This window comes from Blastomyces dermatitidis (genome assembly GCF_000003525.1).
Source record: "Blastomyces dermatitidis ER-3 genomic scaffold supercont1.12, whole genome shotgun sequence".
NCBI classification, from domain to species: Eukaryota; Fungi; Ascomycota; class Eurotiomycetes; order Onygenales; family Ajellomycetaceae; genus Blastomyces; species Blastomyces dermatitidis.
In genome coordinates this window covers 1250407-1274758 of record NW_025544785.1, presented here as the reverse complement: position 1 = coordinate 1274758, position 24352 = coordinate 1250407, and the positions used below count along the sequence as shown (strand labels likewise).

At 35.6% G+C, this 24352-nt stretch overlaps 4 protein-coding genes across 4 annotated transcripts; 3 read left to right on the top strand and 1 right to left on the bottom strand.

Moving 5' to 3' along the window:
* Positions 1–325: 325 nt before the first annotated feature.
* Positions 326–2605, top strand: BDCG_08852 (PRO1 protein; the record flags this gene model as incomplete). Its single annotated transcript, XM_045424628.1, has 2 exons — positions 326–518; positions 609–2605. The coding sequence occupies 2 exons, from the start codon at positions 326–328 to the stop codon at positions 2603–2605; spliced, it is 2190 nt and encodes a 729-aa protein (XP_045273304.1).
* A 1924-nt stretch (positions 2606–4529) lies between these two features.
* Positions 4530–6121, bottom strand: BDCG_08851 (DNA excision repair protein ERCC-8; the record flags this gene model as incomplete). The annotated part of the gene is made up of 3 exons (XM_045424627.1): positions 4530–5658; positions 5705–5806; positions 5865–6121. 3 exons carry the CDS (start codon positions 6119–6121, stop codon positions 4530–4532), a joined length of 1488 nt encoding a protein of 495 aa, XP_045273303.1.
* BDCG_08850 (uncharacterized protein) lies at positions 6101–8853 on the top strand. Its single transcript, XM_045424626.1, has 4 exons — positions 6101–6500; positions 6555–7669; positions 7737–7978; positions 8078–8853. The coding sequence occupies exons 1-2, from the start codon at positions 6395–6397 to the stop codon at positions 7079–7081; spliced, it is 633 nt and encodes a 210-aa protein (XP_045273302.1). The 5' UTR covers positions 6101–6394; the 3' UTR covers positions 7082–7669; positions 7737–7978; positions 8078–8853.
* A 110-nt stretch (positions 8854–8963) lies between these two features.
* Positions 8964–10598, top strand: BDCG_08849 (GAJ protein). Its single transcript, XM_045424625.1, has 2 exons — positions 8964–9226; positions 9334–10598. Exons 1-2 carry the CDS (start codon positions 9224–9226, stop codon positions 9991–9993), a joined length of 663 nt encoding a protein of 220 aa, XP_045273301.1. The 5' UTR covers positions 8964–9223; the 3' UTR covers positions 9994–10598.
* The last annotated feature ends 13754 nt before the right edge of the window (positions 10599–24352 follow it).

Genomic DNA, 24352 nt, shown 5'->3' with positions numbered 1-24352 from the left:
TGATTGAATATTCGCTTCTTTTTTCTTCACACTTCCTCGCCTATCTGTCTTATCATCCTTCCTCGCCCTCTATCTACCTCGACAGATTCTTTTCTCCTTCACAAAGCCTGCTGGTCAAGCTTTGCGCCATTCCTTGCTATACAACACCTAATAATACAGCCATTCGAAGCAATCCGATCTCGTCGCCCGCCGAAGTAGTACTACGGCTTGCACTTATCTCTCTAGTTAATTTACAGCTCCTGCTAAGGTCAGGAACTCAGACAAGCAAGCCCTTGTCTTCTTCTTTTGTTGTTGTTGCTAGTTAGTTTTGAGCAGGCTAGCTACAATGTCGTACACAACCATCGCCCCTTTGACAAAGGCACCAACATCACCACCCGCAAACATGGTCTCTTCTGAGTCAAACCCTGCTGGAAAGGTCACCAAAAATTCGCGCAAGGCGACTTCCAAATCCTTAACCAAACCCACCCAAGATTTCTCTCCAAAGATGGGTGAGAAGACACATCGAAGGTCCAGATTAGGTATGTTCAATCGTCGCTTCTTTCTGTTGAACTTGGGAAGACAACTATAGGGGTATGTATCCAAGTAATCTCATGCGCTCTCTTTTATAGGTTGCTTTACCTGTCGTCTTCGAAGAAAGAAGTGTGATGAGGGAAAGATTGTCTGCAAAGCATGCAAAAACCTGAAGTTGAAATGCGAATACAAGCGGCCCATGTGGTGGGGAAACAATGAGCAAAGGCGCATTCAAAAGGAGTTAATCAAGGACATCATCAAGAAGACCAAGATCAATGAGAAGGCGTGCGCAAATGCCAATGCCCGCGCAAGCAGCTGTGCCCACACCGCTCCCAGCCTGTCACATTCTGCTCCAACGATAGACACATTTTCCGATGGTATTCATGGGACTCGCGCCCCTTCTGCCGAATCGCAGTTCTCCATGGAACAAGAGTTCGCCTTCCCGTCGCATGATCCATTCGACCCATTTGGATCCCAGCTGCAGACTCCCCACTTCGAAGCAGCAGCTTTCTATGGGACAGCTCCACCATACGAGGTTGACATCAAGACGGAACGACAATTATATGTCAATGATATCCCAACTCGACGGGATTCTTCTATCTCAACATTCAGCACATTCCAGCCACCATTGTCCCATGCCACCCTGCCAACATTCCCTGGCGATGATTGGGTTCAGGAGGAATACTTCGAAAGCTGCAAGAAATCCTTCAGCTCCCCTGAAACTGGTGATTTCGGTTTCCTCAGCGTGCCACCCGAACCAACTATTGCCGACATGCTCAATCTTGACGACGGTGACCGACATCTTTTGGAACACTTCTTGGAGAACGTCATTCGTCTTCTTTTCCCAGTCCTGGAGACGAGACAACACGGTATCGTTCAATCGCATATCCTACCCGCGCTACAGACCAACAAGCCTTACCTGCACTGCTGTCTGAGCATCGCCGCTATGCATCTCAAGTCCACTGAGTGCAACAATGGCGATCAGTTCGATAATGCCATCCTAAACCACCGCGGAGAGGCAGTGAAGGAACTCAACGAAGCGCTGACTCACGACACTGACAACCTCCAAATCCTCGATGCGATTCTGGCCATGATCCTCTTCCCATGCACTGTTGGCTGCCCGAATGATGTGCTCCTCGATATCCCATGGCACTCCCATTTCCAACCAGTTACAGAACTGATCACTAGGCTTGAACTCCCCCAAATGCTGCTCGACGCTGACAATCACAATATCCCCCCACCCTTCGACATGACACTGGTTGCCTGGATCGATATCCTGGGCTCAACGATGCTTGGCAAGACGCCGCAGTGCGCACACGTCTACCGCACCAAGCTCCTGGCGGGCTCCTCTTCCGGTTTATACGATCTGATGGGCTGCGAGGACCGAGTGATGTACCTGATCTCCGAAATCGCCTGCCTCGACACTCTGAAACTCGAAGGCCGCATCGACGATCTCCTGCTGTGCTCACACATCACCTCCCTTGCCCACCAGCTCGACCACACCGAACCACCCCCTGGATCCCTGGTCTATCCAACCAACGACACAGGCGCCCTCCAAGCATGCCAGCTGTCACAGAACATGACCGCGCTCTTCCGCCTCGCCGCCCGCGTATACCTCTGCAGCCTCGTCCCAGGCTTCCACCGCACCCAAGCAGGAACAATGCGCCTAATCTCCGACTTTGCAGACCTCGTAAACCTCGTCCCCGGCGGACCCGATGGCTTCGATCGCTCTCTCGTCTGGCCATTCCTCATCTGCGGCTCTTTCTCCACCCCCGACAGCGCCTTCCGCTCCATGTTCGAACGCCGCATCGAGATGCTCGGCAACGCGGCCGGAAATGGCAGCTTTGGCCGCATGGTCTGTCTGTTGCGCGAGGTGTGGCGACAGGCTGACGTGGCGGCTGATGTATCGTTCCTCCCGACTCCAGTTTCAGCCGCGACAACCCCAGGCGGAAGCCTGTCTGCTGCCGCGGCCGCGGCCGCCGGCGCTGGGTCAGATGACGAGCGCAACCACCACCACCATCAGAAATCCAAGCTTGCAAACGTCCACTGGCGGGATGTTATGAAGCAGAATAATTGGAATTTCTTGCTGATATAAAATTTCTCCCCTGCGGGGATTTTTAATATCAGCTAGCGCACACCAAGACCAATATAGAAAAAGATAAATTTCCCCTCCTTACCGGGGGGGGGGGGGGGAGGGCTTTTGTTGAAACGAAACGAACGAAACCCCTGCTGCACCCCATCCTCGAACGAATTTGTCCCGAGTTGATCTCGAGATGAAAAAAAAACGTGTTCTCACCCCATTTCGATTTTTTCAAAAAACAATTAGGGGACTGGGAACCCATTATCATGGGCCCAATCCCATTCAATTAATATCCTTAATTTATTTATTTAAGAAGATACCCTCCCGCGCCCACTTGTATCTGCATCTGCTGCACCCCGTTATATACGTCTTCTTCTTCCTCTTTTACCTCTCGTCTTCCATCTTCCATCTTCTAAATCTAAACCTGGCGTTTTCTGTTTCCTTTTTTTTTTTTTTTTTTTTTTTTTTTTTTTTTTTTTTCCCTTCCCCTTTTCAAAAAATTATTTCCCACCTTTCCCACGACACTCACTCACACTTACAGAAAAACTCTTTCGCTTGTACCATTTTTTTTTTCTTGCTATTTCTTTCAAATTTTTTTGGGTTTGCTTGTTTTGCATGGGTAACACTGGGCGGCAACGATTGCATGAAAAATGGCGCAAATGGCGGGTGGAGGAGAAGGGGGTGCTTATTATCTGATTCTTTCTTTCGTGTTATTTAAATTTGTGTGTGCGTGTGTGAGAGACATGGAGGTAGGCGGGTATATGGGGGGAGAAAGCAGGAAGAAATATCAAGAATGAATGGATTAGTGATAGTTAAATAGATAAGTTGGGTTGCTGAACGATGATGATATAAATGATTTTCAGAAAGGGATATATATTATACCATACTCTTTTTATATCACACTTTCCTCTTCTCTTTTCTCTTGCTAAAAGGAAAGATAACTAGTTTTAGTGCATATACTTAATAACTCTGTGAAGAAGGATGATGATAATTCTGTGCCGATTCACCATTTGGATCACTACCTTATCTATCTATTTATTAATCGCGCCCCAGATAATCTGTTTTTCTCTTGTGTTCTCTCCTACATAGTTAGTCACATTATCTGCCATACTTATGTAACATCAACATGTAATGTACATACATCTACTTGCCGAATTGAATAGTAGGGGAGTGGAGGGTAGGGGGACCGAGTATGCTACTCACACCTTACACCTACACAGAAGGTGTGGGGAAGAAAGACGAGGTGACCCCCCAACATCCCAATAACCAGATGGCTGAGTGGATTTTTGAATTTTTGAATAAGTTTATCCTTCCCGCGCGGTGCGCGGAGATGGTGCTGGGTTTTAGGTCATCCGTTGTTTCCGTTGGTTTGGTATTTGGGTTTTTAAAGAAAGGGGGGGGTGGTCTTTTTTTTAATTTTTTTAATTTTTTAATTTTTTAATTTTTTGATTTTTTAATTTTTTAATTTTTTAATTTTTTAATTTTTTAATTTTTTAATTTTTTTTTTTTTATGTTACCCCGTTTTTATGGCGGAAGTTAGTTGCTTGAGGAAGGAAGGAGGGTACGTGTGCATGTACATTACATGTACATCAATAAGATAGTGCATGAACATGGACAAGTTTTTATTAATGCAAGCCTCGTTCTGATGTTATTTTTGGGTGCAGGGGATGGTGGTGGTGGTGGCGGCGATGAGATCCCCAGGTCAGTCAGGCCCTGGGGTGTGTGGGAATTGATGGAATCAGTGGTAGATCTCCGTTGAAACAAAAGAAAGGAAAGAAAGGTTCAGGAGCGGGACAATGCATTATTCCACAACATTCCCTTTTCTGCCACCTGAGGTATCATGTTCCTCCGAATTAATAACAAATTATTCTAACCAATGTTACGTTACGGAGTGCATATGCCATAACTAGAAAATGACCCGTGTTTCCCCCATTGTGAATCAAGTGAAAGTGACATTCCGGTTCATCAAGCCACGGTACACCTCGTCCAGAACATCTCTTTTCCTCTTCTTGTCCTCCATCTCCTCCTCCTCCTCGGCGATCTCATGTTCCTCATCCGCAGTTCTGGAGACCCAGGCCCTAATCGTCCCATCTCCATGGGCAGAAAACAACTCCATCCCTTCGCCGGACCCTCCGCTCCCGCGCCATGCAAGGCCATTTATTCGCGCAGCGCTAAGAGCTGTGGGCTTTCCTCGCATCTTCTGCCGTGAGCTCGGTACGCCGGGCACATTCAGGCGCTTGATAAATGTACCATCCCGAAGCGCGAACATGAAGATCTCCCCCCTATCGTCCTGATCGCCGTAGTTCGGCCATAGTAGTGTATCAAGCACCGCACCTGTGATATCACTGGGTAAAACTAGTGGTGCCCTTTCAGCGAGATGCAGCGAGGAACTATTGCGGATGCGCGGGCCAAAATGGACCAGCGAATTTGCGCCTGTGGAAGCGTCCCAGACTCGAATGCGGGCGTCATGGCCTGAAGTGATTATGTGGGAGCCATTTGATGTCCATCGCACGCCCGTCACTGCCCCGTTATGTGCACGGGCGCCAGGCACAAATGGATTACGGCAGGAGAAGGAAGAGGGCGCATCGTGCGGGGCAATTACGCCGACTGCATCATCCATATCCAGCGAAGCAAGGGCGGAATTATGTCCTCCTCGCCGGACATCAAAAAGGATGACTCGGTTATCATTTGAGGCAGATGCTAGCAGATACTCATGATGCGGTGCCCAGGAAACCGATAGGACAGCGGCACTATGGCCTGGTAAAGCGTGGGTGGCAAGGCCGGAACGAAGGTCTAGTAGCCTTACGGTTTTATCTGAGGTTCCTACAGCAGTCAAAAGTAGCGACGATGGATGCGACGAGAATGAATGTGAGTACGGAGTTGAGTGGAGTGAAAATGTATAGACTGGGACTATCGTAGGAGCTTGAAGCGAAGATAACTTTAGAGTGGTGTCATGGGAAGTAGTTAATATGGTTGACGGAGTCGGGTCGAAGGGATATATCGAAATGGAAGTTAATGCGTGTGTATGTGCCGATGGGTCTGTTGATCTAGAGAGGCGATGAGCCCTTCTGATATAATAGATACGGGACGGGAGTTTTTAGAAAATGGTTTTACTTTGTCACTGAAGCAATGGATTTATAAAGATGGCTTGACTCGGATCCACGAGTCTCCAAATCCCAGAGATGGACAGACGCATCCGCTCCACCAGAGACCATGCTGCATTCGCTTTACTTAGCAAAAGGCCTATCCTAAGCGGCTGCCAGGTTATACATACAAGCGCTTTTCATATTGATCGATTGTCAGAACATTTACGCCTGCTTTATGGGCCCGAAGCTCGTCTTGTTCCTCACCCTTCCAGCCATCCTCCGTCGGTTCACTTTCTCCCTGGTTCAGAGCAGGAGCTGCGGGGTGGCTAGAAAACCTGAGACCCGGCGCAGGCTCAATTGACCGGATGAGGTGGGCATTGTGGGCCACATGGAACGCGGAGGAGCTGACAGATCCTTGGGATCTATTCAACAGATACGAATTCATTCATCAGAGTGTTTTACATTCACGAATATTGCCCCATTTTCACCGTTGAAGAATTTCCGCAAGACTGATACGTTGAGATAGAGTGGATTAACTATATTCAGTGGAGATGATCGGAGAAAATCTCGGCCCGTGGATCAGTCCCAAGCAGAGCTTCTAGTTGAGAACAACGCAATGTGCAACAAAACAAAAGAACACACAAGCGGACCGGCATCAACTTTTATGGTCATGCCTACGATTTGATTCGAGAGATGTGTCTCTGGCGAATTTCTTGCCATGAGTCGCAATGCCCGAAATGATCTACCTCAGGCAGAGGCGGTGGATGAATTACCGCGTCGGATCGGTACAAGGCGACAAGCTAATGTTTACGATGCCGTAGCTGGTATGTAACCCGTCCCGCACTCATTCTCTATCTCTATCTACTAATGGCATTCAGGTCGCGTCTCTTCCTCTGGGTTCCGCCCTCAAACTCTTCTCCATCGGAACTCTGCGCCGTCCGCCTCCTCCGTTCCCGTTACCCCAGAGGAAGTACTCTTCCGGCGTGTCAATGCGCCCGTAATATACGCAGAGGATGACTTCTACTTTGCCGACGAGCGTCTCCCGTCTGACCAACGATTACCGGACTCCGATATGCTGAAGGCGATTCACACCTACGCCTCCGATTTTTATGCCAATGCAACTCTTGATCAGGGCCATGCGGATTGGCAGAGTATGGACGAAACGGCGCTGATTGCATTGGGAATACTGCTTGAAGAAGCCGCCAATGAATCCCTGGGCGCGACCGGTGATATGGTCTTTGTTGAAGGCGAGGAGATAACTGATCCTGAAGAACTTGCTACTCGATCTCCTTCAACGAGCCGCGGTCGCAAGCGGATAACTGTAGGAAGCAGTAGCGCGATTAGCGGAGAAGAATTCGCTAGGCCACGAAGGACTAGGACGAAGAGACGCCGCAGAGCTGATTGAGAGCTTCTATCTGTCGAGCCTGAATGAACGGCTGCTTTATTGGCGATGCATTTCACAGAAAGAAGATGGATCTCCTCGAGAACCGAATCTTTGGGAATGTGTCAACTCCAACCCTAAAACTTATCACAATCGAGGGGCTTTATTGAAGACCTTTGCGTTATTGCCAACCTTTGTTAAATGGAATATTCTTTGTCACTTGCATGGATTTACGCCGGTTGCCCCATGAATTTGCAAGTCCGCTTTTTCATGTTCTATTTCTCCTATTGGTCTACGTGAGCGCAAGCAGGGCGGATAATGATTCAGTTACACAAAGGTCATGCCTTGCATAACCTCCGAGACTGCCAATTGGTTGTAGTGTTTTTTTGCTCCCTTTCTTCTGCAGCTCTAAGAATAGACCATCCATATGCTTCGTTTTGTGTCGTTTGATACCGCCTTGAGAAATTGCCAATCGCGAAGGCTGAGAACCAGGGATAGTCCGTTTTGAACCCAGATATTTATAATCATGTTGCTCCCCATGCCATTATCCAATTTATCCTCAATCTATTTTGCCTCTCTAACTCAGTTCTCCAATACAAGTCTTGTTAAAAGGTTGTGCATCTCCCCTTGCCCTTGCATTGTATTGGCGAAACTCAAACTAACCGTTCTTGTCTATTAGGCTTCTATTCTGAGAAGGACCCGACCAAGTGAGTGCACAAAAACATGTTGTTATCTTGGTTTATTTTTGCGACGATTGTATGTGTTTGGGCAAAACCCGAATCTCTATCGCCTAATAAGGTAGGGCCAAACTACGCTTGCGAGACGGGGGATTGCAATTTTTACCCATACAAATGCCCGAGGCCCTGCTACTGCTCTGCAGTCTTGGGGCGCAGATGCCTTAATCCCTTCAAGGAGTATCCGGTAAGTTCAAAATCAGCCGGAATGGTTACATATGGTTCCCATTGCTCTCAGAGTAGGGAAAAAAACGTTTGCTAATAGTTTTGCTATTTCGTGGACAAGTGAGACGTCACATTATTACAATGATATTTTTCTGTGGTTGGAATCCAAGCGCGTGCGGTCAAAAAACCCTTTCGATAAACTTACGGTGTTCGTATAAATCGATGGCCTTACGACAACGATGATTTCGCTTTTCTGACGTTTATCTTTAACGTGTATCAACTTCTGAAACTAAGAGAGCACTCGGACAAAGTGATGGTGCATCGGGCGTTGGACGCTGGGGATCGGCTAGATAAAACATGCCGTTTTTTTTATTTCAACGTTAAAGGGCGTCCTTCCGGGTTTTGGATTATATTTTCCTCCATTTTGGTGCATTTCCCTGGCCTTGATCCGGTGATTTCACCTATATCTGGTGCTATACTATCGGCATTGATTCTTTTTCCCAATTTCTCTTCGAGTTTCAGCATTATACTGGTTAATGCTCCTGCTTGGGCATCATGCGCTTGTTGATTTGCTATTTATGGCCATTTATTCTCTCTGCCAATCCCATAACCGATCATGTTATTTCCTTCCATGCCTAACCAAAGAGCGAAATATCGTACGAGTGTACGAGTAAATGTTTGAATATCGAAAGGAAAAGTTTCCTCCTTTATGACCACTTTTCTTTAGCTCTTCTGAATTCCCCTACCAATCAAGCTTTTAGAGATAGATGGCTGTTTCTTACATCTTGGGATGAATCTATTTGGCTCCTCATAAACGAGTCCGAAGACAAGACATATATATATATCCACTTAAACTCTTGAGGTTTCGCAATAGCTACTACGCAAGTACTTGATCTGTAGCTGCATGCCTTGAAATAAGATAAATAGAAGCTTGGGCTTCGGAGTGTATAGTTGACTCAGCTGGCCATCAAAGACTCCTTCATTGTTTGCTACTCTGTGGCCTTGCGCCATTCGCGAAAAGGGGGAGGGAGAGAGAGCGTGTCTCAACCTTGCCAAGGAAGATCCCTCCGCTTACTTCCATTCTGAACCCAATCAACTGTATCATTTGCCTAATACTATGACTCTTTCATAAATTTCCAGGCAAATAGTTTCAGTTCTCGAGAGTCCAATATCCAATATTTAAATTATCCCGGAGAAGGCGTCGTCATCTACCGCTTGTATATCCTCTGGACAAAGTTTCGAGGCTCGTATCAACCTGATCACAATCATGGTATTAGATCCTCCAGCTCCCTACAAATCTAAGTATATCGCATTGTACTAGATTTTAGGTTTCCCTTCTATCTCTGCAGCACGGTATCAACTAACCCGCTATCAAAGGCACCCTCAAAATCCCTCCCTCCAGCAGCCAAACAGCAGCTAATTCTCAACCACCTCCGCGCATCACGTACATGCCACACGCTCAAAGATCTTGAGAAATGTCTCCCTTCCGTCGCGTCCATAAACGGCATGCAAGTGAAGGACTACATCCAAGCCCTAACCGACGACGGCAAGTTACACGTCGAGAAGATCGGAAGCGGGAATTGGTACTGGGCATGGGCGGGGGAGGAGCTAAAGGAGAAGGAAAAAGCTAAGCATGGCCTCGTGAAAGAACTGGAGAAACTGAAGAGAGCTGTGGCGGAGCTGGAGGAGAAGAAGAAAGTGGCGCTTAGTGAGATTGGGGGCTGTGAAGGGGATGAGGATAGGGAGAGGGGGGAGTTGATGAGTAGGAAGGTGGATGGGGAGGCGGAGGTAGCATGTTTGAGGGCAGAGGAGGAGAGGTACTTGAATGGGGCCGCTGGTGGCGGGATTGAGATGAAGGAGGCGGATATTAAGAGGTGGAAGGAGGAAGCGGAGATGTGGACGGATAATATTTATGTGCTGGAAGAGTATCTGGGGAAGCTGGCAGGGGGTGATAGAGAGATCGTAGAGTCTGTGAAGAGGGAGTGTTATGGCCAGGAATATGTGGAAGGGGAAGGGTTGAGGGAATTACAATTTTAATGCATGTACGCTTGCTTGCAAAGGTGTGTTGAAGGTTCAATGATCACGCAAATGATATATATAATGGCTGAGTTACTTCGATTTTACGTCATTATTTCCCCCATCGGATAGGTTTAAAGCTAGGGAAAGAAAGTACCAGCTTTTCAACCATTGCCTGGGTATGGAAGTGCCTTGTATCATTGAAATTGCCAAAGCCTCACCTCTCACCAATTCTTCGCTGATTTCAATATAAGAGCTGAGCCACCAGCTAATACCGTTTGAACCAAGCTACCAGATACTGATGTGTTGAATGGCAGGGGGCTAAGTGATCCGGCTACCTTCCTCAGAGCTCAATTTCCCAGCAGTAGATAACAATTGCCGTCCCAATCCTTTGTAATAGCAACTCATGCTATAGCAACCCTGGGGCCAAACTGTAGGATAGTTGAAGGTTGTATTGATAGATCTATCTACAAGAACATAATATAGTGGTGGGTCACGTGATCTAGTGAGATCACTAACCGCAACAGCTGTAACAGCCAACACCCCCTCTCAAGATAACAAGAATCACATACAAAAACACCCAAATCACCAAGATAGTCTGTCAAAACCAAATACAAATGTAAAATTAAACATTCTCAACTTTTACATCTGTAAGATCTAGTAAAATCATGAATTATATAAATATTATAGTGTTTAAGAGTTTAATGAGTTTATTCACTATTATCTGAGTAGTGAAAATGTATTCTAAATTAATAGCTCTCTGATTTAACTGTCAATATGAAAAATGAAAATATGTATTAATATGCTTACTTCAGACTGTAATAACTGTTATCTGTATAAGATTTATAATACTTTTATTATCAGTGATAGACTGACTGTGTGACTGTGTCTGAAATTAGAATCAAACTTTACAGTTATTATATTATCTAAAAGTATTATTTCTGATCATGATTTGTGTTTATTACATTAATCTCAAATCATGTTATTTCAAATATTAAAGATTTCAGATTTACTTTTCAAATAAAAATCTAGTCTTAAATAAAGAATATGTTTAAATTCTTAGTTATATATTCATTCTAATCTTATTATTAAGAATAATATTAAATAAGATTATGAAATTACTTCTCACTTACATAATATTATAACATAGTGCTCATTTATTGAAAATTCAATAGAGAATATTATCAAATATTATTACTTTTCTAAACATAGATTATAATTCATATAATTTTAATTATAAAAAAAATATGAAATATAAAAAATAAAAATAAAAAACAAAAAATAAAATAAAAATAAGAAAAAATCAGAATGAATAAAAAAAAAGAGAAAGAAAAAAAAAGAAAAGAAAAGAAAAAGAAAAAAATAAAAAATAAAAATAAAAAAAATCAAGATTACAGAGCTGTAGTACTTTTAAAATACTTACTCTTCAGAGTCTTTATAATATTCATTATTAATTATATATCTCTCACAGTGAGAGTAATACAGCTGTAATAAGTTATTATCTTAATATTATCTAATAAATAATCAGTATATATCTGTATAAATGTGAATATTTAGAAAACATACACTTAAAAAGTATGATTAGAGTGAACTCTGCTATCACTTGAATAATATCAAGAGTAGAATACTGAAATCAATGATTTCTCTCATTAATTTCATGAATAAGATAGATGAAGATAATTTTAAGAAATATAAGATCTTCTAACTTCTGATAAAAACAGATCTCACAGAGAGACTCTATTTTTATAATATCAGAGACTGAGTGTTATTAAAAAGTATTACTTTCATATAATATATATACACTTACTGTGATGATTTATTCTCTGTATATATAACTGAGAATTGTAACTTTCTTATACTGCATGACTCTCTCTGAGATGCTGACACTGATTTGTAACTTATACAGTCTCTCAGTTCAGTATATACTGTATGTATACAGTTCTGTGTACTGAGGCTGTATTAATCATTATAATCTGATATAATACTTACTTTTCACAGATTATATTTCATTTGAGAGAAGAGAAAGAAAAGACACAACTATGATTTTATTAAGAAGAAATGAATAATTAGTAATATTAAATATAATTTAATTCTTCTGTATTTAAAATTTGATTAGTCTATACTCTTCAATTTGAGAGTTTCTAAGAGTGTTTTAATAGTTTTCATATCAGCTTGAACTTAGTGATGAGTTAAAGAAGAAGAGAAAAGAGAGAAGAAAGAAATAAGAATAACTTATCTTTATAATATAAAAACAGAGAATCACTGTAATTATTCTCTCTAGTAACAAAGATCTGTTTTCTGCATGTATCTCTGATATAGATTATATGATAAATGTATACAAAGAATATCAATAGTGTATGTATTAAATGAAGATAATAAGAACTGTCAAGGCAGAAAGACTATTGAACAACATAATCAGACTATCAAATACAGAGAGGGGTCTATTCTTCCAGGCTATGAGACAGTTATATATAGCCTGTATTACATCAGTAGCTGATTATGAAGTTCAAGTTTGATGAAATAATCAAGGAAATTTCACTGAACTCTTTCAAAGTCTGTAAAACAGAGTCTTGAGAAGAATTCTGAGAGCATTTAAATCATCTCCTATTAAAGCAATGAAAATTGAAGCTTCAATTTCTCCTCCTACTATTAGATTTGAAAAGGCCTGTATGAACTATGCTCTGAGAGTTGTAAAGATGAGCTCAAATCATATAATCAGAGAAAGAGTCTCTTCTTCATTTCCATCAATTAACTCTGAAAATGAACTGGATTGGAATAGATTTCTTGATTGAAATGAAAATAATTCTTCAAAGAAAATGCCTTCTCAACTGTACAGACTATGCTCTCTGATTAAAAATCAATTTTCTTCTTTAAATGTTGAAAAAGTTGATCATGAGAAGTTATCTCCCTGGAGAAAAAAGCTTGAATCTCTTATAGACTTACAAATAAGTGAACTATCAAAAGAGAAAGAATATGAACAGCATTTGAAGAGAATTTCTACAATCAATATAAAAGACTCTATTCTGATTTATTCAGATGGCTCAAAAAATGAGAACTTGAATAGATTAGGCGCAGGCATTGCTTATACTGAAGATAATATTAATTTTATCTCAGATTTCTGGAATCTAGGCTCTGAATGTGAAGTCTTTGATGCTGAACTATTTGCAATAGTGAAAGCTTTCAAACTCATTGAAATAAAATCTCATAAAAGAGGAAATTGTTTGAAAGAGGCATGAATATTCTCTGATAGTCAAGCTGCTTTAAAAAGACTTAGAAATAGTCAGATTCATAATAATCAAATGAATCTTGAACTGATCTTAAACTCTGTTTTAAAAATTCAAAAGAGAAGAACATCAAAGCTGAGAATTCATCTGCACTGGGTTCCTGCTCATATGAATATTCATGGCAATGAATTGGCTGATTCAGCTGTAAAAAAGAGTGCAGAATTAAGCAGATCTATTCAAAAAATTGTGTCCTGGTCTTTTATAAAGAGAAAAATAAAAGAATCTTGTTTAGACAAGTGGAATGAAAGCTGGCAGAAACAAAAGAAGAGTATACATTATTCAAGATTTGAAACAAAACCCAAGTGGAAATCTTGTTCAATTAAATGTAAAAAGAAAATATTCTCATCTATAATACAGCTGAAACTAGGACATGGCTATTTCAAATCTTATATACAAAGATTTGATGATAGATTTGACTCAATAGAATGCTCATTCTGTAATACAAATGAGAATCCTGAGCATATTATAATGCACTGTGCATTATACAATAGTCTCAGAGCCAGATTGAAAGAGAAGTATGATCTAAATCAATTAAATATGAGATTCTTATTCTCAACTGAGACAGAAATTAAATACTTAATAGACTTTCTATCAGAAACTCAAGCAGCTACAAGAAAATGACTAAATTCAGAATTATCTGAATATGAAGAGGAGGAAATCAATCAGATATAGTCTGTTAAAACAGCTATACACTCTCTTTTAAGAATTTGTTTTATTATAGTCTCTCTTTACTTTTTCTTTTTCTGTATCTTTTTCTTTCAATTTCTTTCTATCTATCTATTTAATGTGTCTATCTTTGAGACTGTGTTCTTTCTCTCTTTTCTTTTGTCATGATATTGTCAAATGATTTCAAAGTATCAAAAGATGTTAAAACACTGCAATTTGTAAACAGTTTTTGTATTCTGAGCTGGAATTTTCTGATTTTGCATATCTGAAATTGATGAATGTACAATAGTTAACTTTACAGACATAGAAAAAACCCTGAGAACTAAAGTTCTCAGGTAGATGTCATAGTCTCTGACTGCATACATCTATAATTGAAGAATAATAATAATAATAATAATAATAAATGAAGATAATATTACTATACAATACTGTAGCTGTTTCTGTATATCTCTGAAAGCTGTTAATAGTTTCTTTATCTCTTTATATTTAATAAGTTAATAATATATTCTGATGCACTCTCTCTTTTATCATTATTATTATCATCATCATCATTATTATCATTACTATTATTATTATTATTATTATTATCATTATTATTATTATCATTATCATTATTATTATTATATCATTGCTTGTCTTTATCTTCTTCTCAATACTTATTAAAATCAATTATGTCATTTCTCTTCAAATATTCTGCGGTTCTGCGGATCATCAAGACACGTGAGCACTGTCACAGATTGAAGAGAGAGAAGAAGAAGGCATTCAAGCACAGAGAGACAGATTATAAGATATATTATAATATCTTAAAGAGGCTCTGTAAGAGAGTAGAATAGTAATAATTTTAAGTAATACTTGTAATAAATTTAGACTGAACTAAGTATAGAAATAATACAGATGACATCATCTGTGAGAGATTGAAAAAGAAGACAGTGAAGAGTCTTATACAGTAGTAATGAAATCAGAAGAAGTTCTGAGAATGATTTGAGATTAAGATAAAGAGAGAGAGAAAGAAGAAGAGTATTACTGTAAATAAGCAGCAGTAGAAGAAGATTGAAAAGGTATTAAAGTAGAAGACAAAGAAGTCAAAACTGATAAGTTTTTTATTAAGAGATAACAATTTTTGATAACACTTCTATTCTCTAATTAATTAGCAGAAGCTGGCAGAGAAGAAGAGAATTGAGATCTTATTCAGATCTTGAATGTACTTCATAATTCAGAATATTGAGAAGACAGCTCTACTCTCTGAGCATGTCAATCTGCTTACTACTGAAATGAAACCTGAGACAGCAGATCAGAAAATGCAGGATTCTAAGACACAGATTGATCTGACTGAGAGAGAGCAGTGAGAACTCTTCTCTGAGAAGGCAGCAGAGAGAGATTTTGAAATAATTATTATCTCAGATGAGAAGAAGAAGAAGAAGAATAAGAATAAGAAGTGAATTATAAAGAATAATAAGAAGAATAAGAAAGAGAAGAAAGATAATAAATAGAAAAAGTTTTTTTCTTTTTATATTAGTTAGTTATAAGTTTGTAACTATTAGTTAATAATTGAAATTAATTTTAAGTTTTCAAAAATTATTGTATAAGTTGTAATCAATTATCAATGTCAGAAATAATATATATATATATATTCAACTATCATATCATGCCACTATAATGTATAAGTATCAACATTTTTTCAACATTGATATTTACAATATTAATATATTTTTAATAATATCATCTGATAATGTAATTTGATAACACTCTCTTTCATAATATTAATATATTTCAAGAAATATAACAGAGATTAATCAAGATTGTTTATTTACTTTTATATATCAATAATATTCAATCTGAGTTAGTATTAAAATTATAACTAAGCTAAGAAAGAAGATTATTTTCTCTTATATTAATTCTTCTTACATACATCAGTGATCAGTTATTGAAAATAAATTATTATCTTTCTCAAATTATTATTATATCTTCTGAATTCACTTCTTTCACTTCTTTTACTTCTATTGAAGATTCATAAACTCTTTAAGAAATCACTGTGAATTATAAAGTCTATATTATTTACAATTCAACACAGAATACTCTCTTTTAATTATAATAAATAATCACTTCATTCTTCACATCTGATTTCAGGTCATGAAATTTATGAAAAACTCAACATAAACACTGAGATGAACTATGAAATAATTATTAATAGATTGTATTACAGATTACTGAAGAGTCATCTCTCTACTATAATTACTATAACTTTATTCAGAAATATTTATTTTAAACTAATTATAACTCTGAAGAAATTTTCTGACATCTGAAGTCATCAGAATACAGATAATAAAAGAAAAATAATCAGAAAATTACTACTAAGCTGATAAGTTACTCTATCAGATAATAATTTTTAATAACACTAACTTTTTAATTTGAAGAAAATTATGTAAAAACAATTATATATCAGTACTTTGATTTTATAACTCTTATCTGATAACTTCTGTGAATAATTACTTTATATATATATATCTCTGAATCTTTCTCTTCAATTAATTGAAAACTCTGAATTTCAAATACTTCTTTAAATGCTTAATTCAAATCTTCATATTCTATATCAATTCTGTCTTTAGTTCAATCTCAAGACACACTATAAAGTTAATATATAATATCTAGAATCAGAGTTGAAGAATCATTGAAGAGTATCTCTCACAGTGAATACATGAACTAGTATAAATAATCTTACATTTATAAGAGTTATATGTTATTATATTAATGAGAACTGAACTTATTAAGAAATATTAATTGAATTTAAATCATTGATCAGTAGTCATACTGAGAATTATATAACAGAGATATTAATGACTGTGATTAAAAATAACTATTGAGATATTAGTCTCAGTCTTCTTATAATTATAACTGATAATGCTGTGAATAACTATACTATGATAAACAGTTTAAAGCAAAAATTGACTTTGTATTTCTGAAATAATAAATAAGGTCATATTCTCTGCATTGCTCATGTGATTCAACTTGTGATATAAACACTGATAAAGAATCTTAATATTGAGATAAAGAATAATGAGATGACTGATTCTTGAGATAAGAATGAGATGAAAGTGATTACTCAAGTAACTTTTATATTCACTTTATAAAAGATAATATTTTTTGATAATACTTTTTAATATTATTTTTTAATAATACTTTTTGATAATACTACTGTTAATTTTGAATAGATTGACTAATAATTTAAATATCACAGATTTGAAACATTACTAATATAATTTATATCTTCTCTAAATAACAATAATAATTTTATGATATTTAATAAATAAATAAATCAGTCATATCACTGAATATGATACAGAATATTAGAACACAGTAAAGTTCAATATATAAGATAATTATTCAGACTCTTCAATTGTATCAGATAATTAATCATTGAGTGTAATACTCTGATTAGAAAAAGATTCAGATATTAAAACTTTCTAATATAAAGTGAACTCAGTTGAAATATGTGATTGATTTACTGTTTCAGTTTTATAAGATAATAAAGATAGTTTCAATCACTTATATATTAATACTGCAGTCAGTCTAATAAGTGTATAATAGTTTATTTACTTATCTTGAGAAGCAGTTAAATCATTTAAAAAGAAATTCAGTCTGAGATAATACTATGATGCAGGCTATTATTACTGTAAGAGATAAACTAGTATATTATTACAGTAAAACTGAACAATCTTTTACAGAGTACTATACTGTAGTAGCTCTACTAGATCTCTCTTATCAAGTTAATATCTACACTTCTCAAGATTGAACAGAGAAGAAATGAGACTTATATATTAAATTAGTCTGAGACTACTACAATGTCAACTATCAGAGATTTAAATGAGCAGATGTTAGAGATGTGAAGACAGTGAAATACAATTTTCTAGTAAGTAATAATCTTTGATAACACTTCATATTATATAGAACTATAATACTAACTTTGAAACAGAACTTATATACATTGATTACAACTGAAAATCAGGTAAAACTACATACTTATAAAACTGAATTTAATCACTATCTTCAAGATAATTTAATAAATTTATATACTAAATCAATTCTAGAGTTATGAAAAATTGTTAAGAGTACATATTCAACTGTTGTACTGATAATATATGATATTCTGATAATTTCATTGACAGAGATGAGAATGAAGTGAAAGTTCAACTCAAGCTAAGATATTTATCACTATTATCAGAGACAATTATAAGAAGAAATAATTAAGAAACTTATGATTATAAAACATGAAATTATCAGATAGTTTAATATCTCTGATCACAGTATATCAGAGAAGTGTAGTTTTTATAAGAAAGTGAAGAATAAACTTACACAAGAATATATTTAGTTATTTCATGAGTATTATCAATAATTATTATCAAATTCTGATTATATAAGCAATCACTGAATGAATTAAATGAGACTGAATTTGATCTTCAGTCTCAGTCTCATTCTGATTTTGAAAGAATGATCATCTTTCACAGTTTATTCTGAGAAATTACTTTCATTTCACTGTTCTTGAATTAAATCTAGTCATTTTTCACATCATTTCTCTCAGAAATGATTCATTTTCAGATTTTTTTAAGACTTGATTCTGATGAGACTCACGCCAAGAAATGTATGAGACCAGATTAAATGAGATCAAATGTGAAATTCATAGTCTCAGCGGCCAGTCTACTACAGTCTCTCAATAATGTAGATGATGAATATATCATATCAGATAGTAACTTAACAGAGCTTGAATCTATTAATACTTCTTCAGAATTCAAGATCACTGATACTGATATCAATATCTCATGAGCTTGTTCATGATTGAATTATCATAGCTCACAGCATCTGTTTACAATGTCTTATAATCAGCAGAAAAGACAGTTGAAATTATCTTACATTATCAGAATATTACAGTAAAACAGTTGAGAAATGAAGATCTTTATAGAGACTTGAATTCAGAGTTCTGATATCTTAACTCATCAATGATACAGTACTTCTATAAAACAGTAAAATACACTATATTCAGCACTTTTCAAAGCAGAGATATTCAATGATAATCAATGTTATACTGTCTTACTTAAATAGAAGTTAAAATACCTTATCAACACTCTCTTCTTTATAAAATTCAATCACAATTCTGATCTGAATATTATTGACTTTCAGACTGCTTTTAAGATTATTCAGACTGATGCATCAATCTGATTTGATCTACTTACTTCTGTTCTAAAAAATAAACATGTCAATTGAAAGAGCTATGAATGAGACTCAGATGAAACAACAGCTATCAAATAACTGTTTATTATTATGAGTATTATATATCACTCTTATTTCTTAAAAAACTCAAACTTCTTCAGCTCTATTCTCTCTGTATATTTTCATAGCTTAGAAGTAAAACAATGAGTAATAGAAATCATTTCTGACTTTAAACTCTATCACAGCTATGTGATAAGAAATAGATTGATAATGAAAATTGCTAAATGAGAGAAGATATAACTTAATATTCTTAATTTATTAATATTTCTATTTAATATCTCAAACTTCTAGTAATCTCTGATAATATCTATCATTTTCTAATATGTTCTTTGAACTTCTATCAACTTCTGAGTCAATCACTTAACTAATTCTTACTGTTAGATTAAACTTCAGCAGCTTGTCAAAGATTCTTGAGCTGTTATAGTCTATGATAATATGAACTTCAAGAAGACTGTATGAGATGAGATAATTAAGTATAATAATTTCATGACTGCTGTGACTACTGCTGCTATGATTATTTCTCTCAATATTTCAGAAACTAATCTAACTCAGATCATGTGTAATTTCACAAGACTGCTAACACTGTAAGAAATCATTGATATATCTGATATAACAGACAATGATAATGAGCTTCAGAAGCAAATAACATTATATCTTATTTCAGATACTATTTAAAAGATTTATAATAATAAGATTAAAAGTGTTTTCAGTACTGTAAATGATTTATTATTTTAAATGTCTATTATTAATACACTTTCTGTGCATAGAACACATTGTCAGCAGTTAAGTACTATTTTTGAAAATAAGAGCACTATTGCAGAAACTATGAGAGTTCATGAGAAGATATTTAATGATTTTCTTGATTTATTAAGAGATTATACAGCATTTTCAACTTATCTCTTTTCAGTGTATGAAGATGCTTTGACTATAAAACTCATTCAGTTGATTAAGATAAAGCAGTCAAAATCTACAGATATCTTTGAACAGTGTAACTGACTTCATTCTATTTCTGAATAATTTTATATTTAAATGAATCTACTCTTTATTATTATCTGTACTTATTTTGAAGCTGAAGTCACTGAGAAGGCTTATCACTGTATTCAGTTCAATCTCACTCATTGAAACTGAAATTCTATGACTGTCATCAATCTGAAATATCATCTTCTTAAGTCAGTGATTTCTCAGAGCTTTGTATCTTAAAGTCTTGCTCTATTTTATACTATCATACAATATCAAGATTATTCAGTTAGCAATCTTGAGCACTTAGAAGATATTGATTCTATTATACAACAGCTTAGTTCTTCACAGTATCTTCAGTTTATTGAAGATGTATATATCAAAGCATTTACTCTTGATATCTGAAATGAAATCAACTTTTAAATCTCTCAGCTCACTCAAGATATTAAATTCTGTATTATATATTATCTTCTCTGAGAATGTGAATTATTCATTTGAATGTACTATGCTGTTAAGCATGATAATATTGAACTTCTTAAGTACTTCATTTCATCTCTGATTATCTTCTTTCTTGATACTGATCAATATAATTATGTTACTAAGATACTTCATTATTTTTGAATACTTCAATCTGTCAAAATCTCTTCTCTGCATTGAGTAATTATAACTGCAGGTCTTATCAACTGATCTGAAAAACTCAGCTTCTTCAAAGCAATTGATCTAGATATGAAACATCTCAATAATAGCTGTAAGCTGAAGATGAAATACTATAAAAATTCAATAAAGAATATCTATCTTATATTTAATTAAGTCTGTCTATTAAATACATGAGTTCATCAGCTATAGTGAATTTTAGAGTCTATTTTTGAGTATTCACTTACTGAGAAATATATAAGTACTGTTACTAAGCTTGAGATATTCTCTACTGCTAGAAGTCTGTTAAAGAATGATTATATCTTATCTTAAGATTTACTTTTACTGTCAAAGAAACATATATTTGACTTCTTAAATATACTTTTGATTAAAGTGAAAGATCTGAAGAAGAAGATTGAGTACTTTAATCAAGTGTGAATTCAGCAGCAGTTGATTACAATAAACTTGAATTTGAATGATATAATTATTGATACTGAAGTTGAGTCTTATTCTGAGAAATTCAATGATAATATAGAGTAAGATTCTATTTTCATTGAAAATACACTATCTTTATCTACTGTAAATAATCTATCTGATACTTTGAAAACAATTCTGAGGAAGAATAATTAAAATTAATGAATATACTGAAGCTTTACTTACTTCATCTTTCTTTGATATACAATGTTATATTTTCACTGATAAATATATTAATAATAGAACTTCTGCATTGTTCTGTCAACTTATGAGTCAATCAAATATCAAGATTTAAAATAAATATGACTAACATCTGATAAATTTTATTTTTGAGATATTATTTTTTAACATCAACTAATTTATATTTACAACTGATACTTGTAAAGAATATCTGCATAGAATCTTCAATATATTCATCTGTACAGATTACTTATTTATTAGAGTTCTACTTAAAATCTTCTTCATGAAGCAGAGCAGTATAAATAAAATAAGAATCTAAACTGTCAGAGCACTGCTTTCTAATGAAGAAGAAGATAATCTCTTTAACAGCAATTAATATAATTATCTCAGTGAGAATGTGCTGAGATTCTTAAGCTTGTATTTGAAGATGCTATATCTGCTCTTGTATGCAACAATTCAGTAGTGAGAATAAGAATCTCTGAACTTGACTATCTGAGCTCTCTTCTTCTCAGAGTATACTCAACATTTCTCATTATTCTCTTGAGAGATAGTATATCTGTTCTTCTTCAGCAGCTGCTTACTCAGCTTCATCTTCATTATCTGACTAATATAATCTCATATTCTCTGCTTCTGTGAAGAGAAGCACTGAAACTTCTTATAAGAGACTGATCATCATTTCTCTGATTTCTGAGACTGATAGAATGATAAGCTCTTACTCATTATTCAATTTCAATTCTGTCTTGACTGACTTGTCAGCTGTGTCTGCTCTCAACAGACACAGCTGACAGACAGAGTATTAAGAGAGAGGAGAACATTATATGATGTTATTAATAATAATGATAACAGTGAGAGAAAGAGAGTGCTCAATATAAAGAACAGCTGAGAGAGCAGAGAAGATGAGCTTATCAGTGCAGAAAGTAGAGAGAGTCATAATGACTCTGAGAAGAAGAAGAGAAAGCTAATATGACATGTCAGTGATTGATTCTTTCTCTATTACATATATCTTATTCATATTTATATTGCTTACTTGATTGATTCTGATGAAACTTCTTTCTCTGCAAAGAATAGAGAAGAGAAGAAGTCTGAGAAAGAGAGAGAGAGATAAGAGTAAGAACTGCTATACAATTATATTAACTTCTTATTCTCTTATCATATTGTGCTTATTTAGAGAGAGCTTTTCACATCTATCTAAACAAGTTTAGCTTGTCATCTCTGTTCTTCAAAGAAGAAAGAGAAGTCTCAGACACTTTCTCACTCTCACTCTCACAGGCGAGAATGAGGATGAAAATGAGAACAGAGAGATGAGAATGAGCATAAGCACAGATATGAGAGAGAGAGCTAATTATCAGAGTTAGTATTTTATTTCATTCTCATTATACTTTTCATGCTGAATAGACATGTACAGTGAGTAATGAACTCTGTTAGAGTGAAGTTATTCACACGAGATAGCTACAGCAGCAGCAAGTATGTTCTTTTCACTGATGAGAAAGCAGAGTGAGTGCATTCACATCAATAATGTGAAAGAAAGAAATGTCATATTGATTTTTTTAAATTATGAAGAAGAAGAAAAGAAGAAGAGAAGAAGAGAAGAAAAAAAAAATTCAAAAATATTAGTATAGTATTATTCATTTCTTCTTTAATATAGTAAATTTATCTTCTCACTTATTAACTAATTTAATAGGCTCAGAAGTTCACACAACTTCAAAGAAATTCACAGATGTTTACAAAAGATCAGTGAAGTTAAAAAAAGATCAAAGATCTTATTGTCTTATAGCATTAATTCTGTCAAAGATCTCATTATCTTGCAGCATCAATTCTCTCAAAGATCTCATCATCTTACAGTATTAATTTTCTTAAAGATCTTATTGTCTTGCAGTATTAATTCTCTCAAAGATCTCATTATCTTACAGTATCAATTCTCTTGAAGATCTCATCATCTTACAGCATTAATTCCCTCAAAGATCTCATTATCTCATGACTGTGTGATGATTAGTATTTCCTCATTCTCATTCTTCACTAGCAATGAAAAGCTTTATATACTCTTCAAACTATATACTGTTTTTCTCAATCTCATTGATCTGAAAGTTCATAAGACACAGAGAATATGACAATTACAAAATTTAATAATACTTTTTTAATTAATCTCATGTCATCTATGAATGCTATACTTCTTTTCTCATTTAATGCAGTTATACTTGAACTGCTTTCAGACTGTGATCTTAAGCACATGAACTGCTAGAGCAAGATACTATTTAAAGCTCATTAAGCTTAGAAGAAAATCTTTGATAGTTATTAAGTCAGTTACATAAGCTATATTCACTTTTTAAAGTGAAGTTCATATCTTTAAAATATCAAGATTCAAGTGAGAAAACAATCTCATCATTCTGCAGTATCTGAGTTCATATGTTAATTATCTTTAAAAGATAGTTTCAGGTTAGAAAGAAGCTGAGCTTTCATAATTATCATAGACTTAGAAATCTTTAAGTCATAGTTATTGAGAACTTTATCAGTTGTGTGAGCAAGATTGAGTTTTAACTCTTCAACTGCTTTACAACATTTAATCAGATATATAATAGTAAATTTAATCATTAATATAGTTTACAGCTTATTAAGCTTAAAAGAAAATCTTTGATAATCACACAGTAGAATTGAAAGAATAGTATCTCATTAATCATTTAAAATAAAAAAAAAAAGAAAAAGAAAAACAAAGAAGATATTAAGAGAAAAAAAAAAAAATAAAAACAAAAATAAAAGTAAAAGTAAAAGCAAAAATAATAACAGTAACAGAATATAAAACTACTTCTCAATAATCTCTCTGTCAATCTTATGATCAACAGAATTCACTGAGTATGAAGAAAAACTCATTGACAACTTCTCATTGAAAAGATGACTTGTATTATACAAGTTAACATTGTGATTCACAC